This window comes from Silurus meridionalis, chromosome 17 (assembly GCF_014805685.1).
Source record: "Silurus meridionalis isolate SWU-2019-XX chromosome 17, ASM1480568v1, whole genome shotgun sequence".
Lineage (NCBI taxonomy): Eukaryota > Metazoa > Chordata > Actinopteri > Siluriformes > Siluridae > Silurus > Silurus meridionalis.
This window is the reverse complement of record NC_060900.1, coordinates 25,013,666-25,035,801: the sequence shown is the minus strand read 5'-3', so window position 1 is coordinate 25,035,801 and position 22,136 is coordinate 25,013,666. Positions and strand designations below refer to the sequence as shown.

The following is a 22,136-nucleotide window of genomic DNA, read 5'->3' as shown; positions in this document are numbered from 1 at the left end:
GTCGCGGTGGACACTGAAACTCGGAGCAGTTGCAAGTTGGAACCCCTGGGACAATGTTGCATGGAAATAGCAAGGAAAAATTATTTATCATCCTGTCTTTTCCAAACTGGAAAAGTTTTTTCTATGTGAGATGGAGAAGAAAGAGAGAAGCAGATGTTTTGATCTAAAGTCACAATGCCTTCAGGACCAATAGTGCTCCAGTGACAAACATTTTTCTCTCACGTTCATCTAATGAGATGTTAAAAATAACATTTATGACATCATTTAATTGCTTTTCTACCTCTAAATCATCTTGACATCAGTGCTTTGAACTGCTATTCAGAGAATAGAGCACGAGGACATTTCTAAAGACATTTCAGAAAACCGGTTTCATTGTTTATATACTGCAACTTACACAAAAGGTTCATACGATGTGCAGCTCTGAGTTCATGCCAGAGATTACTGCGAGAACACAAATGACATACTATATAAAGACTTACAAAGTTACGTTATATACAGTTATATAAAGAGTACCTTAAATATACCTATACCTTAACTTAAGTAAAAGAAAAGATACCTTATTGCAGGAAATACTTCAAGTTTAAAATCACCAATTCCAATATGACTTAAGTAAAAGTCTTCGAGTATCTGATTTGAACAGTACTTGAGTATTTGTCTCTTATTGAACATAGGCTTAAAGATGCTCTAGTCCTCACCGAAAAGACACGTACTAGTGAAAAGCCAAAACAAGTTGATTTGGGAGTTTTATTTCCTAAAATATAAATCAAATTCTACACCTCAACACTAACCCAGATCATCACAACAGCCTCTTCAACATGCCAGAATGAAGAAACAAATTAGTAAAGCGACCTTCCAAAAGGGATCTTCAATTGACAAATAAAATGACAGCATCACATCACGAAGCAGAAGAACCATTTGTATTCAATGGACAAATAAAATGTAAGTAAATGATTTTAGATAAAGTAAAACCAAATATCCAGAACTGTGATTTGAGGCACCTCTCAGTCCAGAAAGGGAAAAAGTTGGTTCTTGAAAATGAGCTTTTTTGAATATGAGGCCAGCAATAATAAAAACAAGTGTTGAGCCTTAAAGATATTTTCATAAAGGGGCAAAATTGGTAACGATCAATTGGAAATAAAATATAGTGGAGTAAAAAGTACATATACTGAATCGAAAATGTGCTCGAGTAGGGAATAACAGTTGCTTATATTTCTGATACTCTAGAGCAGGGGTCACCAACCTTTTTGAAACAGAGCTACTTCTTGGGTATATGTGAAGGGCTACCAGTTTGATACACACTTCTGAAATAACACATTTGCTCAATTTACTTTAATTATATGTTATTATTAATAATTAATGATATTCATCTATATCTAGTCATCTATATTTTAATATTGTAATTTTTAAATTCACACCGATGCAAGTGTGATTTTGTCAAGGAACCACCAGCCACGCCTCTCTCCAAGGCTCTAACTGTCACTCAGCCTCTTCCTGCTCTTATCACCTACACCTGTTCCCAATTACCTTTCCCCTTTAGAAGCTCCCGATTCCACCTCACTCACGGTCGGATCTCCTTGTTGCCATGAGAGATCTACCGGACTTCCTACCACTAGTATTCCCCATACTTTCATGCTCCTGGCTCCACTTCGGAGGAAGCGCTCAAGATAGGTTTGCCTTGGCGATCATCCCTGGACTTCCCACATTACGGATTCTACCTGCAATTCGGTTTATACCCGCTCTCCGGTTCGTACTTCTCCTCAAGCCTCTGCCTTGTGTTTGTTCAAACTAAATAAAGATGAGGTGTTTAACCATACTCCGGTTTCCGTCTCTTGGTCTATCCGTGACACATTTAAAAAAGAATAGCAACAAAAAAAAATAAGATGCAGCTCACTGGTAAGTGGCGCTATGGTGAGCTATTTTCAGAAAAGGCCCGTGGGTGACTCGTGTGGTCCTTGCGGGTCCACATGTTGGTGACCCCTGCTCTAGAAACTAAAACTAGAAAGTAGCCAAAAAATGGCTGAAGTGCAATAACGAAGAACATTTACTCAAATACTTTACACCTTTAACAGATACACAACACATACGAATGTTTATGTACACCTGATTTATGTGTTGTAAAAATCAGGTACTGATGTAGGTGAGGTAAGGAGGCCAGGGGCGCCTTCAACATTCCAATTTATTTAAGATGTTCATTAAGGTTAGAGTCAGAGCTCTGTAGAAAGTCATTCAAGATCTTCCACTCCAAATGATATCTTCATGGAGGGAAAATTTCATGCCGCCACACTCAAAGGCACATTATACGATTGGAAGTTTGTGGTAACATGTTGGGGAAGAACCACATCTGGATGGAAAACTCAGGTGTTTCGGGACTTTTGTGTATATAGCGTGTTATTATTGTTGTCACTTTCTTCATTTCACTTGGAATTGAAGACACCAGACGTTACATTTATTACATTTTTTTAATCCATTATTCTAAAATAAATGACATTTCTATTAAAACCATTAGTATTAACTGTAAGCATTACAGTACAAAGTGTAAATCATCACTGCACCCGTGTTCAAGTCTTAAGAGATTTAATCCATTTCATCATCTGCTCAAAAATCATGTGACTTCTAAACTGTGTCTATTAAAAATCTACAAATTTTTTTAAAGATTGCCATCCTCCAGGAAAGAAAAAATATATATATTTTTTCCCCACACAAACAATGCCTTGTAAATTCATGCTTAAAAAAACGTTGGGTCCTTGGAAGAGAATGAATCTGGAAAATCTGGAGTCAGAATCAACATTTTGTGCAATCTATGGCACTTTTGGGAGCAGAAGGAGGCCTTAACCATAATCAGAGTGTTCCTGATCCAGTGCACAGTGAGTAAACAGCCTCTTATTAAATCCAGGCTTAGTTAATTAGACCTGTCAAAAAACTAGTTTGAACCAACAAACAAAGATAAAACCTGGACACAACAATGAGAGAAGTGTGTATGGTGAGTAAATAAAACACAACGTGTTGGGACACCTGCCACAATACGTGGCTACCACAATGTTGGTACGAGACCCAAACTACAAAACCCAAACCTGGGTATATATCTCTGACCTCAACGCTATTGAACACATTTGGGATGATTTGTTTTAATGCTGACTGCACCCCAGGCTTCATCACCTCACCTGCACACCTGTATGTGCTTTTTGAGCATCACGTTCCACATTTAGTTCCAATTTCCTCTTAGAATTCCTTTCGCTCTTCTGGGAAGATGTTCCACTAGACTTTAGAATACGCATTGTGGACATGTGTGTTCATCAGCCACAATGGTGTTAGTAAAGTCCTGATGCAGGGGTGCATTTAATGTTCCAATTAATCCCGAAGGTGTTTAATAGGGATGAGATCAGAGCTCTATAGCAGCTCACTCAAGATCTTCCTCTCCAAATTATGTAAAGCAGATCTTCAAGGAGCTCGCTTTGTGCACATTGCCATGCTGGAACAGGTTTGAGTTCCCGAGGTCAAGATGTTTATTAAACCGCACTCAAAAATGTTGTGTGTCTGCAGTTTGAAAAAGAACCACATGGAGCAGAAAAGGTCAGGTGTCCCAATACGTTTGTTCAAATAGTGTTATTGAAGTGGAGAAGGATCACTGATTACGCTATATTAAGGACTGTTCTCTTTTCTGTCCCTCAGGTAATCAGAAGAAATTCTCAGTAAAAGTTTAGAAAACAGGAGTGTTACAGTATTTCATAAACAATAACATTCTATAAATGTACATTAGTCTCCATGTTGTGTATAAAGTGTAGGTACTCTACGTAGGTCCTTTAATTGACTACAGTACTAATAAAATGTGTATTTTGTACGTCGCAGGTTCCGTGCTGTTTTCCTTCGTCTGCACCCGTAAAGGAAAAAAACCCGAAAGCCCTCCTTCTCTGAGATATTATAAAACATTAAACGATATCAAGTTACAGGAGTGTTACATGAAAAGGATATGGCTTGCCGCGTCAGCGGAAATAAAACGCATGGTACCCCGGATGACCTGTGCGTATTCACCGCGGCTGATTGGTCAGTTGTTGTTTGTGCTTTATTTAGGACAGGGCCCCATTTCCTGCTGCAGTTTCTTAACGATGTCCTGAGTGCGATCAGAAGGCCAAGGGAGCAGCGGCAGCCTCGGAGGACCCATGGGTAAGCCGGACCACAAACTCATCACCTGCTTATTCATGGCCAGGTCGAAGCCTAGAGAGGGAACGGGAGAATGTTATACACGCTCAGGTCTAGTCATGAGATTGTATTAAAAGGAAATACAATTTTCTCCTCACCCAGACTGTTTGCGAAAGTGAAGACGTCCTGCATTTTAAACTGAAAAGTAAATACGCACGGGTGAGTAGGACGCCCAAGAGTGTGCTGTTTAAACAATGATCAACAATGCTTGATAAATATTAGCTTTGATTTTTTTTTTTTCCAGCAGAAAATTCTAAAAATCGTGTTTATGAAAATGACACCCGGACACACCTGCAGGTCCTGAGCGAGAGCGAGGTCTCCTTTTTCAAATGCGTTCAGCATCTTGTTCATGAAGTGACCCACGTAATTGTACGTACTGCCAAAGAGCGAGACATAGAGATATTACACATATATAATGCAATAGTTATATCCTGGGAAAGTAGTAACTCGGTGGACAAGATGTTCTCTGATAGGAAGGTTGTGAGTTCAGATCCCAGCACCACCAAGCTGTAATTCCTGGGCCCTTTCAAGGTCTTTAACCCCTTTAAGGTCCACTGAGGTACAATGGAGATGCGTTCTGATAACCCCATCTTAACTTGAAAAGATTGTAAGTCGAGATATGGCCTGATCTACCCAGGAATCTTAAAGATTGGTGATCAGTCTGGGGCAGTACAATATAATGTTGATAATTTCTTAATAATTTGTTAATAATTCAACAATTTACAATTGTAATTTAGCAAAACAGAGCAATTTACACTACTGTAATGCATTAACTTTACAGGCATAACATTATGACATTATAACATTAAGACTGGTGAAGTGAATAACAATGATTTTAGGCAGCAAGCGAACATTTTGTCCTCAAATATGATGTGTCATAAGCAGGAAAAATGGGCAATGACATTATTACGAAACAATGGCGTACGTGGCTGTTTTACAGGAAATAGCTGAGCCTATATCCGAATTAGTGCTGATCCTGCTTATGATTTGTGGAACAGCAAAAAAAGGAAGGACTTTTAATCAAATGACGTTTGAATCCTTTTCACTGATTTCAGATTTACGTTCATGAGGAAAATGATTTCAGCCAATCAAATTGAACAATTCGGATCAACTCTGTGATTAGGAAATGACTATTTTTACTCAGACCGTATCAATTATTAATGAACAAATTTTTATTTTTTTTCTAATTGGAAAGTAGGTACAAAAAAATTCACACCTTCCCACGGCGCCGCAGACTCCCAACGCCAAGGCTCCCAGCAGTTGCTAATAAATAAAAAATCAACAGCACAGAACTGCAGAGCCTGTCAAACGTTCACAAACACCTGGTCTCTTACGGTTTTCAAGACACGTGCGTGTTCCCTATGTTTCTGTGCAACAAACGATTCAAATTCAATTCGACTCAGTTTTATTTGTGTTTAATTTGGACATTGGCTTAAAGCAGCTTTAAGCAGAGATAAAGCGAGTTATAAAGTTGCTATAGGAGTGTGTACGTTAAAGCCTATAATTTTGTTCCTTGGAATTTTTCTTCCTCATACCATCTAGGTATGAGGAAGAAGGATTCCAAGGAACAAAATTAACCTTCAGTGGAACCAGTGGAACTCAAAAAGAAACCCATCCATCTCCATTCATTACAGCTCCATCATTGCTGAGGTGTTCTGTTCAGCGATTGGTGCTTAAATCCAAACCTGTGGTCCTGAGCCAGTGTATTAGACTTGGTATTAATTCTAGTCCAAATCCATCCTCAAAAAAGGCAAAAAATACATAAACAATTGGACGTGTGAATGTCTGGAACAAAGTTCTGTGAATAGATTGGTGTAACAGAAGAACTTCTGTAAGACAGAGAGCAGGAGAGATGTGATCAAACTGCCTCACCCTCAACATGGAGGTGGAATTTTGATTGTTCTGGGATTGTTTTGTAACAGGGAATATTGGAGACTTCTTCCGAAAAAAGAAAGGAAAACTAAACCATCATCAATGGCTACCATTCCATATGTCAACACCATGCAATCCCGTCTGGACTGCGGCTTATTGGTACGTTCGAGCTCTGTAAGCAGCCGTCTAAAGTGTTATTTATCATGGGATGGCCTGCCCAGTCACCGCACCTCAATCCTAGTGATCTGCTCTGGAATGAACTGGATCTCCAAATAGTGGACTGTACAAATACCCAACTGTTTGACTGGGTGCTAAGAGTGTGTACATGTGTTATACATGGTAAGGGTGGATTTCTTTTACTACTAACAATAATATATTCAAATGTTTGGGCAAAGTAAACCTTCATACCATTAAATGACAGAGTTTGATGCACAGAAACGTAAGAAACTTGCATGTGTCTCTCAAAAACCATAAAAGAGTGTTCAATAAATAGATGCTTCCAAACCATTGACAGACTCTGAATATTAAAAAGAAAACCTGCATTTGTTGCCATGTGCTTTTGTGAAATGTATTTTCATAAATCTGCACAGTGAAACGCGTTGAAAAGAAAAAAACCCCGAACCTCATCCACTCCGTAGAGGACGGACCAACCGTGCGGACGGCAGTAAGAGACACACTGCCCCAGGTCTCTCAAATCCACTCCGCTGAACTTCAGCCCTTTGAACGAGGGAATCTGCGTCTCAATGCCCTGCAGAACCTCCCTCACGTTCACTACGACGAGTGGTGAAGAAGTAGTGAAATTAAGGAGAAGCAAATAAGACAAAAGACCAGAAAAAAACGTTGACGAGAAGAGAAAAAAATATATAGAAAAGAGATGAGAAAAGAAAAGACAATGGAGAACAGCAACAAAAAAGAAGACAAGAATAAGGAGAAGACAATTGAAAAAGAAAATAAGAGGAGAAAATAATGGAAAAGGGATGACAGGAAGGAGAAGTGAAGAAGCAAAAGTCTTTAGGAAATAAAAAAATATATAAAAATTTTTTAAAAGATGAAAGGAATGTGAAGAAGAAAGGCATAAATAAATAGAGGAAAAATAAAATGAAAGAAAAAAATTAAGAAAAGGACAGTAAAGAAATGGCAAGAATAGGGAAGAGAAGAAGCAAAAGTACATAAGAAGAGAAAGACAATAAAAAATAAAATAAAAAGGATAAGAGGAATGAAAAGAAAAAGGTAACTATAAAGGAAAAGAGGAGGATTTTTGAAGAAATAAGAAAAGCATTAAAAATATGGAAAAGAGTAAAAAGAAGAAAAATTATGGAAATGAGAAGAAGCAAAAGTATAAGAGAAAGACAATGTATTAAAAAACAAAAATGAAAAATGCAGGAAAATGAAAAGGAATTTAAAAATTGGAAAAATATGAAGGAAAGTATTAAATAAATAATAAGAGAAGGATAGAAGTAAGAATTAAAAAGAATAAAAGGATTGAAAATAAAATAAGAGATAAAAGGATAAGGGAAAGAGAGAGTTTAGGAAATCAAGAAAAACAAAAAAAAAAGTGTGTGTGTGTTTGTGTGTGTGTGTGTGTGTGTGTGTGTGTGTGTGTGTGTGAGTGAGACGTACGCTTCACTCCGGTCAGTGCGGGTAAGTGATAATAGTAGAGAGGAAGCTGTGGAGCGGCTGAACCACTTCCTTTAGAAACATCTGTAACGCCTCTGAGGAAATAAAGAACAGCAGTTTCAGAAAGTCAGGAAATTCTTACCACTGATGACGAACAAAATCCAGGTCTTTACTGACCCTTTCACATGACTACTTATCACTGAAGCACGTGAAACAACTGTTCCTTCTCATGCACCTGATGGTTGAGGTTGAGAGGAGTACAGAGAGGTGATAGAGGAGTAAAGAGAGGTAATAGAGGAGTACAGAGAGGTAATAGAGGAGTAAAGAGAGGTAATAGAGGAGTACAGGTGGTAATAGAGGAGTACAGAGAGGTAATAGAGGAGTAGAGAGGTAATAGAGGAGTACAAAGAGGTAATAGAGGGTACAGAGGTAATAGAGGGTACAGAGAGGTAATGGGGGTACAGAGAGGTAATAGAGGAGTACAGAGGTAATAGAGGAGTAAAAGAGGTAATGGGGGTACAGAGGTAATGGGAGTACAGAGGTAATAGAGGAGTACAGAGGTAATGGGAGTACAGAGGTAATAGAGGGTACAGAGAGGTAATGAGGAGTACAGAGGTAATGGGAGTACAGAGAGGTGATAGAGGAGTAAAGAGAGGTAATAGAGGAGTAAAGAGAGGTAATAGAGGGTACAGAGAGGTAATAGAGGAGTAGAGAGGTAATAGAGGAGTACAGAGAGGTAATAGAGGAGTAAGAGAGGTAATAGAGGAGTACAGAGAGGTAATAGAGGAGTACAGAGAGGTAATAGAGGAGTAAAGAGAGGTAATAGAGAGTACAGAGAGGTAATAGAGGAGTAAAGAGAGGTAACAGAGGAGTAAAGAGAGGTAATAGAGGAGTACAGAGAGGTAATAGAGGAGTAAAGAGAGGTAATAGAGGAGTAAAGAGAGGTAATAGAGGAGTACAGAGAGGTAATAGAGGAGTAAAGAGAGGTGATAGAGGAGTACAGAGAGGTAATAGAGGAGTAAAAGAGGTGATAGAGGAGTAAAAAGAGGTAATATCCCAAATCACTTATTCTACCAGGAGTGATTTACCAAGTTTATGTGACTTCTTCTCCTTCTACTTATCTTTCCTTGCGTATTTTTTGCTGCGACTGTTATATTTTTATTATAGATGCTTACATTTGCACCAAGAACAGTACAGGAACAGTATGACCATGAGCATGAGATTGAGATAAGAATGGACAAACCTAACAATAAATCAAATCAAATCCTTTTTATTTGACTTATTTTCAGCCATGATAAACAGGTTGCTCCTCTCCTGGTGCCTCGTCTTTATCGGGCTGAGATCACGGCCATCTCTCAGAGTCGCTCTCGTGTGTAAATTCTCAGATTTCTGTCACATTGTTGGGATTTTTATCTGAATTGTGCTGACTCATGCTGACTCATACTGACTTGAGCTGACTCGTACTGACTTGAGCTGACTCGTACTGACTTGAGCTGACTCGTACTGACGTGTGCTCGTAAACATGCACCACGATGCTGTGAGAGCGATGACTCTGACGTCACATGACATCACATTTAGAATTGAGAAAGAAAAAAAGGGTCGAACCTGCATTACTGGGTTTCAAGAAAAACGGAGAGATGGCGGCGATGGCGTCGGCTCCGACCGAGGCGGCGTGACGTGCCTGCGCAAGAAAACACAGGAAAACCACCACATCCTTTATTACAAAACCACAGGACTGAGGTTTTGTATGGAAGTTGAACAATCGTTGAACACGTTCTGTTGAACACAGAAAGAGAACAGGAAATGCTCACCAGCTCCTGGGAGTCTTTCACGCTCAAACACCCGACGTGAACGATGACCTGGTCGAGTCTAATACAAACAAACAAATTAATAAAAAATAAACAAACAAACAAATCGTCATCTGCGCCGCTCAACGTACTTCCCCTTTCCCTGACGGCACCATTCCTCCGCCAGCTGCTTCCGTTCCTCCAGGGTCAGAGAACATCCTTCGCCCGTCGTCCCGTTTACTAGACCAAACACACGTGAACAGATTAGACGAGAGCTTTATCACGTGCCGTTTTATCGTGTAGTCAGGCGGAGACTCACCGAACACGCTGCGCACGCGCTGCTTCTCCAGCAGGTAGTCCACGTACGGCCCGATCAGTGCCAGGTTCAACTCTCTGCATGGGGAAGCAGAAGTGTCATGTAAGACGTGTTATGTCAGACCTCAGATTCCTGATTCTGCTTCTTTCGCGTGCAGCGGACATTTTCATGACGTCGTGACTCGATGACTGACGTTTGTTCATGCGATTTTAATTGGGAAAAAAACTACAAAGTCAGCAAGTATGAACAGGGAGGGGAAGGGGGGCTTGCGGTAGTGATTTTTTGATAGATAGATAGATAGATAGATAGATAGATAGATAGATAGATAGATAGATAGATAGATAGATAGATAGAGAGATAGAGAGATAGACAGACGAATATATTAGCCTCAGTGTCTTATTTGATAATTGGAAGGTCACAAGTTCAAATCCCACCACCACCAAGCTGCCACTGCTGGGCCCTTGAGCAAGGCCCTTAACACTATTGTACAACCATTGTGATAAGGTGTTAGAAATCGCACCCTTGAGGAGTGAGCGGCGTGAACGTAGCGGCGATCAGACCGGTGAGCTTCGACGAATTGGGACACATCACTGCACCTGAACACGTAGAAACACACACACACACACACACACATACACACACACACACACACACACACACACACACACACACACACACACACACACCTGTCAGTTCTTTACTTACTGTATTTCTAGCATCATAAAAAAAAGCATTTTAAAAGGTCCTGTAATTTAGATGCCACCTGTAAGCCTTTAGTCAGACCATTTGAGCTTGAAATGTGGGCCCAGTGTACTGAAATATAACTTCTTTTGCCTCTATGTTCCTTAAACTGTTCCTGACCGCCATGTTGCGGTGTGGATGTTCAGGGAGCTGAATTATCCAGCTGGATGAGACCTGTTACTGTTACTAGGTGGAACATGTCAAAGTAACATCCACATGATTGTCAGACCTCACAGCTTTTCCCAGCAGAACTTCACACAGAGTCACACTGCCTCCACCGGTTCACCTTTTCTCCATGAATCTTGTATGTTTTTTTTTTTTTTTTTTATCAATATTGAGTTTTTCAAGAATCGGTACAGTATTGACAAAAACAATATCGCGATACGAACGTGTACCGATATATTCTTACACCCCTAAATCTGACCAGCACCGTCAGCCTTCGCTCCACACTCATAAGAACGATCCTCAGGCATCCGTGATCCTGTCACCTGTTCATCTATTGTGTTTCTGAGATCATTTTCGGTAGCTGACCACTACCGCTCGACACTAAACACCACAAGACGACCAGTTTTTTTTTTGGAGAAACTCAATCGACCTGTCAAAACCCAATTCCAGCTCACCTTCACTCAATCCTGAGAGTTTCCCCCAGCACAAAACCGGAACCAACTTTAACGACCTGGTAGTTAAGATACGATCCGTCGATCGAAAATGCATAAGAGCAGAACGTCCTGCTTTTTAATTACAGCTTTATTTTCGCACGTGATCCTGTATCCCCTCGGTCTTGTTGTTTATTAAATGGTGATAGTGTTTGGCCCTTTACATGGACCCGGTCTTTAATTTTATATATGGCTCTTTTATTGAGTTTGACACGTCTAGACATCATGAGATTGCTCTAGTCAAAGATGCTCCATATGCTTGCTCATTTTTCTGGCCTTCGTACACATCAACTTCTAGAACTGACCACTGACATGAATTAGACGTGGACAAATGTCACAGTAATGTGATGATTAATGTTATTCCATTTAACTGGAATTTGTTTTAGTGTTCTGGCTGTATGGATTTGGTGTATATGATATAATAAAATATGATAAAATAATATAATATAATATAAATCAAATAAAAATAATTATTTGTCTCACACACACACACACACACACACACACACACACACATATATATATATATATATATATGAATAAAATAATACATGGAAAATCGTCCTATGGAAGTTTGAATACAATACAGTTTCAATTCCATAACATTCCTGATTGAAAACCTCAAGCAACTCATTTGAAACTGATTTTTAAACAGAAAAAAGGTTTAAAAAAACAACAACAAACAGACTTTTCTATAAATAAATAAAAAATAACTCTATAACATGTATATTACCTGTGGACTCAACACCCTCCGGTTCGCTCTGCAACTGAAAACAGCACTGAGCTCCATCTACCTGGTTTCCTTCCCACAACGCAGCTGGCTGTCTGGCATGAGACAATCACGTGCGCCACGAAGGATTATGGGAGTCGTAGTTCGCGAACGCACTCCGCCGCTTTACGGCACCCCCTCGACCATACCGGATTCCGGCATCAATTCTGGTGAAGTGTCCTCAAAAACAGACATTTAGATTAGTTCACGACTTGTATGATACAACGTATCGCCGATTCGAGCTCGTACACAGGGTTCTAAAGTCGTTTGGGTACAACGTGCGCGATTGCTGTTGAAGGAGACGTCAAAGGCGGAAAAACTACATATCCCAGAGACACAAAAAAAATAAGTGATAAGATGCTAAGATTATTAACGTTTTAATATTGATTTAAAAGGACAAAAAAACCAGAGCGTTTTGTTTGTTATAACAGCGCTTATAGTTAGGTTAAAAAAAGAATAATAATTTCAAAAACTAACTAGAAGACTAATTGTTCCCGGATGAAGTCGCCGTTTCTGATTCGCTCATATCACTTCCGCGTTGTGGACACCGAGTTCAAAACGTGTTTCCTCATTTAAAATATTTTTAATGTTTGGTTTTGATTTTTGTTTCTTTCCATGTCGCAAAAAAAAAAAAACACATTTATTTTAAAGATTAATGTACATAAAAAAACCCCACAAAATTGATAATTTTTCTCAAAATATAATTTTTGTTCCAATCATTCTACATTCATTAAAGCTGATGGAAAGTAAAAATGCTCTTTTTGTGACTTAGAAGAAACAATTGAACATCTGTTTTGTCAGTGTATTTATGTAATAAATAATTTTTCACTATAATTTTCTTTCTTTCTTGTTTTCTTGTAAAAAGTCTTGACTTGACTTGATGTCACTTCACTTCACTTCACTTCACCTCACTTCAAAAACAGTTTAAATGTCAAGCAAAAGAAACAAACTAAGTTCAGGATCCAGGAATGTGGTGTCAAAAAAGAAGAAGGACTTCATTTAGCGGAAGTCAGCAAAGTCAGGCAGTTCCATGGAATCACCCAGTTACACAGTCAATGTGCAATCTTTATATCCTCTCTTCTGCAAACTGTGGGACACCCTTCTTTTTTAATTTTCCAACTATTACACCAATCACCACCAAAATCTTCTAATGCCTGGGTTCTTTCCATAAAAAAAATACTGGCAAAACACATCCATTACTCATTTTAAAAGTAACATGTGATTTATTAATGGTCCAGGTCTTAGCCTGTTACTGAGCCTTTAACACAGAGACCACCTCAAACCCTGGCCATCTATTCTTCTTTAAATATATAGATTGGCCTGTGTCCTATAAACATACATGAGAGAAACACATCATGTAAGGGTAAAAGGGTAAAAGGTACAATACCACAAGGGTTGTACAGCTGGAGATCTTCCACTCCAACCCATGTAAAGCATATCTTCATGGAGCCGACTTTGCGCACATAGGCACTGTCATGCTGGGGAAATGGTAGCTTAACGGTTAAGGCGTTGAACAGAAGGTTGTGGGTTCAAGCCCCAGTATTGCCAAGCTGCCCTGTTGGGCCCTTGAGCAAGGCCCCTAACACTATTGTGTGCCATGACTGACCCTGAACTCTCACCATAACTTCCTAACAAGTTGGGATATGCAAAGAAAGAATTTTGCTGTGCTGTAGTGTATATGTGAAAAATAAATACATCTATTTATCCCTGCTGGAACACGACTGGCTCTTGCAGTTTAAGGGCAAATTTCTTGCTTTCATTTCATGCTCTAACTTGTTTGAAGTTAATGCACATACTGTATCATGTTGGGTGTAATATTGCTTTTGTCCATATAGTGTATGTATAAATGCTTTCAATATAATTTCTGTTTCTTACATCACTCTCAGAGAAGTTGAAGGTTTTCAAAAGGATGAACTATAGACAGAGAGACCTGAGTCATTAAGTAGCAACTATGGGAGGTAGTGGCTACTCCTTGCCCCCTGAGCAAGGCGCTCAGACCCATAGCTGCCCTATCATTCTGGATGAGGGTGTCTGCCAAATGCCATAAATGTAAATGCATTCATTATAATAGCAAAGTTCCAGTGGAATGGCAGGTATTTTAGATGTACACAGAAACTCAGAGTAAGAGAACGAGTGAATATCAGGACTGGTGAATTGAGATTCCAGCCTAATATTATTGCTGAACCAATGTGGGGTAAAAAAAAAACAAAAACAGAGAATTGTTTTTGTAAAGAATATCTTGGTTGTTCAAAATATAGTACAGATTTGGACTAAAATTATGTTTGTATTATGTGTGCTTGCTTATGTAGATTTGTGAAAGGGTAAAGGGACACTTTTACTGAATTCATATTTAAGTGTATCTCTACTTTCACTAAAGTACGTGGTTTGTGTAATTCATCCATCACTGTGTAAATATACTTAATGTCAGTTGACTTCCGGGACGAAGGCATGAAAATTTACTTCCGCCTTCGGCGTGATGACGCAGATCGCGACGCGTGTTACCCGGATGCGGATGTTGACGACTACATTGAAAGAGCTACCAGCATCCGGTTATTAGCGGTTAGTCGGGGCGATTGTCATAAAGGGTCCAGGTTTATTTGCTTTCTTCCGAACTAATGGAAACCACTCGAAATAAGGACGGGTTGTAAGCTCCAGGAGTCGGATTCCGACCCAAAAACGTTCGAGATTTCGAAGAAGAAAGAAAAAAAATTGGCTCCAAAACAACAGCTGGATGGAAACAAGCAAAGAACTGTCATCTTGTGGGGAGCGTTAACTGGCGCCGCAAAAGGATGTCAATTACAGTTTTCCACTCGTAGATTTCTATTATAGGTTTTTCTAATTCATAATGCGGTCCAAATTCTTACTCTCGTTGACTTTTAACCCGATGTCAAAAGATGTGTGTTTTGGTATTGGGTCAGCTTGACAGGATTATTTATACACCACAAACCCAAAAGTAGTAATTAAATTCTAGAAAGTAGTGTTTTTCCTTTGAGATTAGATTTTGGGTTGGGGGTGAACACAGCATCAGAAAGGTGAAGGTGTTCTTATGGTTTATCTGCATCTTCTTTAAATGTGTATCTGTGATTAAATTGTGTAGGGTTTGTGCGTAATAATCATGCCAGGGTGTCAGGTGGGTTACGCCGGGTCAAGGTCAGGTTCAGGGTCTGGGTCCGGGTCCGGGTGTAGGCGCAGGTGACCGAGGCAGGCAGGTGTACTGAATCTGACGGGTAATAATTTAGTTTTAAAGATTATGTTTACTGTTTATGATTCGATTCGACTCGGAATATTGACGGACAAAACAGTCCGGGTTTGAGAACTCCAGATTCGCATTCGTGACATTGTTATTTAGCATAATCTTGCCATTTATTTATTTATTTATTTATGGTGCTGAGCGTTTGTAAAAGTGCTGAGAAGCAGACATGAGTCCAAACCCACCATTGTAGGGTGTTAAAGTTAATAACGGGGATTTTAGACTCCTTCGTCAGACGACGATGTCACCTGTTTACCTGCTGCTGATCCTGATCGGGTTCTCCGGCCGGCTCTCGCAAAGCATGAGCAGAGAGGAAAAGCTCAAGCTGAGGTATGCTGGCAAATGCTGTTTTTCATTGTGAAGGAAGATGTTTGTGTGTGTGTGTTAATGCAGTTGTGGTTCATTACAGAAATCAAGTGCTGGAGATGTTTGACCACGCTTATCAGAATTACATGGTATGTCAGGATCTTCGTTTCCAGGCTGTAACTTAAACGTCTTTCTAAATCCAGAAACGTCACCACAGGAACTGAAAGGGTTAACGTAGAGAGGATGAGCAGGTGCAACCTACTGATGATGCGCTTAGTTTAATTGGGTGTGTGGTTTGGGACGTAATGACGAGAGGTTTTTATGTAGAACATGAGTTTGCTGAGTTCAAATGAGGAAGTATGGAAGAAGGGAACGAATAGCTGAAGGGAAGATGGAAAAATAGAAGGTAGGAGAGATGGATGGAGAGAAAAGCTGAAGGATAGAAGACGTGAAAGGGACTAGAGGAAATCGAGTGAGGGTAGGAAGTGAAGAAGGGAAATTAGACTGACAGAGAGAAAAGCAGAAGCAAGAAAGAAAGAAAAGACAGGCGGACTGAAATGAAGGCATGACTACAATAGACAGAAATGTTATAAAAAGGAGATAAGAACAGAAGGATGGTCAGGGGGAAAAGATAAAAAAAAAAAAAGATGAATGTGTGCCCTGTGTGTGATTTTCTGTGCTGACTAATTATTGCTCTCTCTCTCTCTCTCTCTCTCTCTCTCTCTCTCTCTCTCTCTCTCTCTCTCTCTCGCTTTCAGGACCACGCCTATCCAGCAGATGAGCTGATGCCTTTAACATGTCGAGGTCGAGTACGAGGTCTGGAGCCAAGTCGAGGTGATGTGGATGATGCTTTGGGAAAGTAAGTTTGATAAATACACACACACACACACACACACACACACACACACACACGCACATGCACATGTACTGAATTCAGTACCAGCTGCTTTATCCCCGGAGGTAGGTGTGTGTGTGTGTGTGTGTGTGTGTGTGTGTGTGTGTGTGTGTGAGAGCTGCTTTGAGGGAATTACAGTCACTTCATTAAGTGTTTAGTTCTGAAAATGTAAACATTACCTGACTATAAGGCTGTTACAGATTATTTTATTTATATATATATATATCAGAATCAGAATCAGGTTTATTGGCCAAGTGTGTTGACACACACAAGGAATTTGGTTCCAGCTGTTTGTTACTCTCAAAAGTACAGACATAAATAAAAACCTATACATGACAAAACAGACACAACAAGACAAAAACAGACTATACAAGACAATACAGACAATATGAGACAGTATAGACAGTGTGGGTAATAAATAGGGATACAGACCAGTAATGTACATAAAGTGTGGGAGTGCATGGTAGTGCAAATGACAGTATTGTGTGCCAGGTATGATGAGAGAGTTACTATAAAACTTTGTACAGTATATAGAAGCAATAGTGTGTGCAACATATACAGATAATGTGATGAGTGACAGTTCTGTGACAGTTCTGTGCAGTACTCATAGATATGAGCATGGAATTTAATTATGGTCAGTTGTTAGTGAGGGTGATTGCTTGGGGAAAGAAACTGTTCCTGTGTCTGGCAGTCTTAGTGAACAAAGTTCTGTAGCGCCTGCCAGAAGGGAGGAGCTGAAAGATGTTGTGTCCAGGGTGTGAAGGGTCATTAATGATTTTTCCTGCCCGGTTTCTGGTTCTTGTATGGTACAAGTCCTGGAGAGTGGGCAGGGGGGCACCAATGATTTTTTCAGCTGTTTTAACAGTTTTCTGCAGTCTGTTTCTGTCCTGTTTTGTTGCTGCTTCAAACCAGATGGTGATTGATGAGCACAGGACAGATTCAATGACTGCAGTGTAGAACTGTATCAACAGCTCCTGGGGCAGACTGTACTTCCTTAATTGCCTTAATATATATATATATATATATAATATACATTGGAACCCGCTTATCTCGCCCTCGGTTACAGTTTTGTGGGCAGGACTGAATATCACTCTATCACTATTGTCTTTCAATTATATCACGATTGGTGTGTGTGTTTTTTTACAGGTTTTCTCTCACCCTCATTGACACTCTCGACACGCTTGCGGTGAGTTACACACCCATCATTAGCATGTTTTTAATGTTTAAGCCAAACAGTCCTCCATGTGTTCATGCTGTTTCTCCTCCTGATGTGTCCAGCTCTTGAATAAAAGCAAGGAGTTTGAGGAAGCGGTGAAGCGTGTAGTGAAGGATGTACGACTGGACAATGACATTGTCGTGTCTGTGTTTGAGACCAACATCCGAGTGCTTGGGTGAGCATGCTCAGATACCAACAGTGAGCTGTGTGAGCGCACGAGTGTGTGTGTATCCCTCTGATACCAGAAACGGCTTCCATTCATTATGTCTCTTCACTTTTACCATCCTTTATCTCTTTATTTTTTTTGGTTGTTAGTTAAGTTTTTTTTTTTTTTTGCTTTTTCTTCCTACTTTTCTTTCTTTCTGGCTTGTTTGCCTTTTTTCCTCTGTCTTTCTGACTTTTTCTGTCTTAAGTTCTTTGGACCTCATGTAATATTACAATGTAATCTAAAGACTTACTGAGACTGACCGGTACAGAGGCCACACCTCCTTTAATGAGACTGACAGGTAAAGAGGCCACACCTCCTTTAATGAGACTGACAGGTAAAGAGGCCACACCTCCTTTAATGAGACTGACGGGTAAAGAGGCCACACCTCCTTTAATGAGACTGACAGGTAAAGAGGCCACACCTCCTTTAATGAGACTGACGGGTAAAGAGGCCACACCTCCTTTAATGAGACTGACGGGTAAAGAGGCCACACCTCCTTTAATGAGACTGACAGGTAAAGAGGCCACACCTCCTTCAATGAGACTGACAGGTAAAGAGGCCACACCTCCTTCAATGAGACTGACAGGTAAAGAGGCCACACCTTCAATGAGACTGACAGCTAAAGAGGCCACACCTCCTTTAATGAGACTGACAGCTAGAGGCCACACCTCCTTTAATGAGACTGACAGCTAGAGGCCACACCTCCTTTAATGAGACTGACAGGTAAAGAGGCCACACCTCCTTTAATGAGACTGACGGGTAAAGAGGCCACACCTCCTTTGATGAGACTGACGGGTAAAGAGGCCACACCTCCTTTGATGAGACTGACGGGTACAGAGGCCACACCTCCTTTGATGAGACTGACGGTACAGAGGCCACACCTCCTTTGATGAGACTGACGGGTACAGAGGCCACACCTCCTTTGATGAGACTGACGGGTACAGAGGCCACACCTCCTTTGATGAGACTGACGGGTACAGAGGCCACACCTTCTAGGGACACTGAAGCAACAGTATTTTTATATGGTGTGTGCGTGTGTGCGTGTGTGTGTGTGTGTGTAGAGGGCTGCTGGGAGGTCATGCTATGGCGGTGATGTGGAAAGAGAGAGGACAGCACATGCAGTGGTATCAGGACGAGCTACTAAACATGGCTAAAGACCTGGGACTGAGACTTCTGCCTGCTTTCAACACCAGCAGCGGCCTGCCCTACCCCCGAGTGTGTATACACACACACACACACACACACACACACACACACACACACACACACACTTTGACCCTGAGGTGGATGTGCAGAGACACAGTGTTTATCTTAAATTGCTTGAATAATCTTTCTATTCGCACGACTGATTTTTGTCTCAGCCTCGCTCCTCTTTCCTTCCTCTTACACTGTCTCAGTAACTCGCTGCATGAGTAAGGATTAAAGCAGTACGTTTATGTTGTAAAAACATGAAAACAATCAATTACGGGGTGCTGGGACTCGACAAATTATGAAAAATAAGGTTCTTTGTAGGTGATTATTTTCCAATAAAAACATGTCCTGTGTTAACCTCTCAATTCCCCCACACCGTTTTCCCAACAGTTCAGATGTGGATGAAGAGCACAAAGCATGTAGTTGTGTTCAAGTGGAGATTCACTCGGTAAAATATGACGCCAGTTAAATTAAAAGTGCTCCTTTTAATCTTTCTGTGTAACTCGAGTAAAAGTACAAAAGTATTCGCCTTCAAAATGTACTGAAGTATCCAAAGTACTATGATTTATTATGGCTATAATGTTCCTGTTAGCATTTTTATCACAAGACTTTTCACTTAATCAACTCCGTTTATGTGAAACTCTAATGTGACTCTCAGCACAACAATTAATTAATAGAATCATATTTATGAGCCAAACACTGAGTGATATAAAATTAATTATTATGACTTCAAACGACTACGAAGAAATCACGCGAATGAGGTCACGGGTGCGAGATAAATATCACCCTAAATGCATTTATTGCACAATTTAAATACATGAATTAAACTCTCAGAACCAAGAAACGCACAACTCCTTGGATAATTAAAGCCGTGAAATATATACACCATCTATATGCTTAAAATATGTCTTTTAAATGAGCCTTTTAAGCTGCACTGGAGATTCTCCCTTACTGAACTCAGTCTAGGACCTTTTCAGTACAATCACAGAAAACCTTTATAACATCACCTCAATTAAAGATAACCAAATCAATAAGTGCTTCTTTAACTACAATCCAATTAGACTAGTTACGGTAGGTTGTAATTGTTTTGTTGCGACGAATGAATTTGAATATATATATATATATATATATATATATATTATATATATGTATTTTTTTAAATTATTTATTTATTTATTTATTTATTTTTTAATTGATGTTTTGCTTATTTTAATTATATAAAACTAGGGATGCACCGAAATGAAAATTCTTGGCCGAAACCGAAAACCGAAAAAGGAGGAAAGCAAGGCCGAAAACCGAAACACCGAAAGAAATGATGCCAATTATTATTACCATTGCATTTATGGCTATGACTGTGTACTAACCTTACTAAAATCAAGGCATTTCAATTGCATAAATTAATATTAAAGTTTCGAAGAATAAATCAATTACAAATTATGAAAATATTTATTTATAGCACATTGAAACAATGCACAGGATAAAATAAATTCAAATTTAGTCTTAAATGTTTAACTTAAATGCACTCATGTGTACATTAAATAATAATGTACAGGCCCTCTGCCCTGCTGAAAGATTGTACAATTAAATATGTTCTTTCATAAAAACAAAGTGCATTCAGAACAAGTGCAAGTGCTTAAAGATACAGTACAACACTATCACTGGGAAACTTTCTGCCTTTTCAAAACCTCCACCACAAACGGACTGCGCATGCTCGGAGGAGTTTTGCTTTTCTGTGCGTTTGCGTTCTTCTGATATTCAGCATAGCGATCGGATGTTTGGATTTCAAATTAAACCCGACGTGGAGAAAGTCTTTGCAGACGCACCCCCTCTTGAAATTCGGTGCATCCCTATATAAAACCCTAATTTAGGGTATACAGTGGAACCTCGATACTCGCAACCTTGACACTCATGACCTCGATCGTTTGTGACTGTTCATTAGGAACCTTACTGAGAGAAACTCGCGAAAAATCCGAAGCTGCGAACGTCTCGAAAGTTCGGAGTAACATTTCAACACAGAGTTCTGTACTAATAAATTACATGAAAATGTATTATTTGAAGTAGTAAATAAAACATTTCTGACAAGTAATTCACAATTCCTGTTGAGTTCACGGTACAGTACATGTGCAATTTCGATTGAAAAAGGAAACATCATAAGGAGAGTCAAAACCTCACCATTTTACAGAGGTCAAAGAATTAAATTTAGAGATTTTCAAGCTTACAGTAGCTGCTTGTGGAGTGAATGTGGCATTTCTCTTCGGAACAAATTCACTCATGGTGGTTTGTTTCTTTCTGTTAAAAAAAACAGCATTTGAGTATTAAAGGTGAAGCAATTTGTGTAAATCAACATTTCTATTGTATTTCGCAGAGGGCAAGTTGACAACTACGCTTTAAAAAAAAATCTATATAAAATCTACATTATTTTGACATTTTGTTTAAAAAGAATAGACCTTTTTGTTCAGTTGTGAATGTATAAGCAATTAGAATATATAATTCATTTAATTCTGTATAATGTTTCAATGATATTTGCATAAATTAAATATGCAAATATAAATATACAGCAGACAAATGTTCAAAAAGAGAATGGAATGGAGAAACGCAGCGAGCTAACAGGATTAATTAAAGAAAAGGAAAAAATATACATTGATGTACAAATGCATAATCATTCGCTGAAAACCACCACTAAAAAAAGAATCGTTTACTGCTGCTGTTATTAGTTGCTTTTAGATTTAGCAGAACAGATCCAGTGCGACTGTCACGATGTTAACAAACAGTTTACACAATCACACTTCATTAAACTGCACCATTTTCACATGATGAGGAATTTTACCCTGCTGATCCCCGAAAACACTACTGAAGCATCTTCAGCACTTCAACAATCACACATTTCTGTCGTACTTCTTATTTCCATGCTGTAGAACATCTACAGTACAAAGTGTATAGTCCTTTCCTCACTAACCTTTTTTTTTATTTTTTATTATAAATTTATTTATTAATTTTACTCACAGAGAATGAAATAGACTCATTTAAATTGTACAACATTACTGTTGTATAGACCCTGTGTAATTCATTTAAAATAATTAATAATAATAAAAAAATGTAAACCATAATCATCAAA

General features: G+C 39.3%; 2 protein-coding genes across 4 annotated transcripts in view; one reads left to right on the top strand and one right to left on the bottom strand.

Annotated features, from left to right (window-relative positions):
- Positions 1 to 2,440: 2,440 nt before the first annotated feature.
- On the bottom strand, positions 2,441 to 12,248 carry npl (N-acetylneuraminate pyruvate lyase (dihydrodipicolinate synthase)). Its single transcript, XM_046870668.1, is given in 13 exon segments — positions 2,441 to 4,212; positions 4,296 to 4,335; positions 4,489 to 4,573; positions 5,414 to 5,460; positions 6,692 to 6,840; positions 7,690 to 7,752; positions 7,755 to 7,781; positions 9,292 to 9,367; positions 9,498 to 9,555; positions 9,626 to 9,713; positions 9,793 to 9,866; positions 10,310 to 10,385; positions 11,920 to 12,248. Coding segments are annotated over 12 exon segments (927 nt in total). The 5' UTR covers positions 10,378 to 10,385; positions 11,920 to 12,248; the 3' UTR covers positions 2,441 to 4,060.
- A 2,216-nt stretch (positions 12,249 to 14,464) lies between these two features.
- Positions 14,465 to 22,136, top strand: part of edem3 (ER degradation enhancer, mannosidase alpha-like 3) — a 22,760-nt gene continuing 15,088 nt past the window's right edge. For 2 of the 3 annotated variants that reach the window (XM_046870666.1, XM_046870665.1), the window contains exons 1-6: positions 14,465 to 15,535; positions 15,615 to 15,660; positions 16,270 to 16,370; positions 17,553 to 17,592; positions 17,685 to 17,797; positions 18,892 to 19,045. In XM_046870666.1, the coding sequence (XP_046726622.1) occupies positions 15,447 to 15,535; positions 15,615 to 15,660; positions 16,270 to 16,370; positions 17,553 to 17,592; positions 17,685 to 17,797; positions 18,892 to 19,045 (543 nt within the window). In that variant the 5' untranslated portion in view covers positions 14,465 to 15,446. The remainder of the gene's footprint in view (positions 15,536 to 15,614; positions 15,661 to 16,269; positions 16,371 to 17,552; positions 17,593 to 17,684; positions 17,798 to 18,891; positions 19,046 to 22,136) is intronic. The other variant, XM_046870667.1, reaches the window with a different exon arrangement.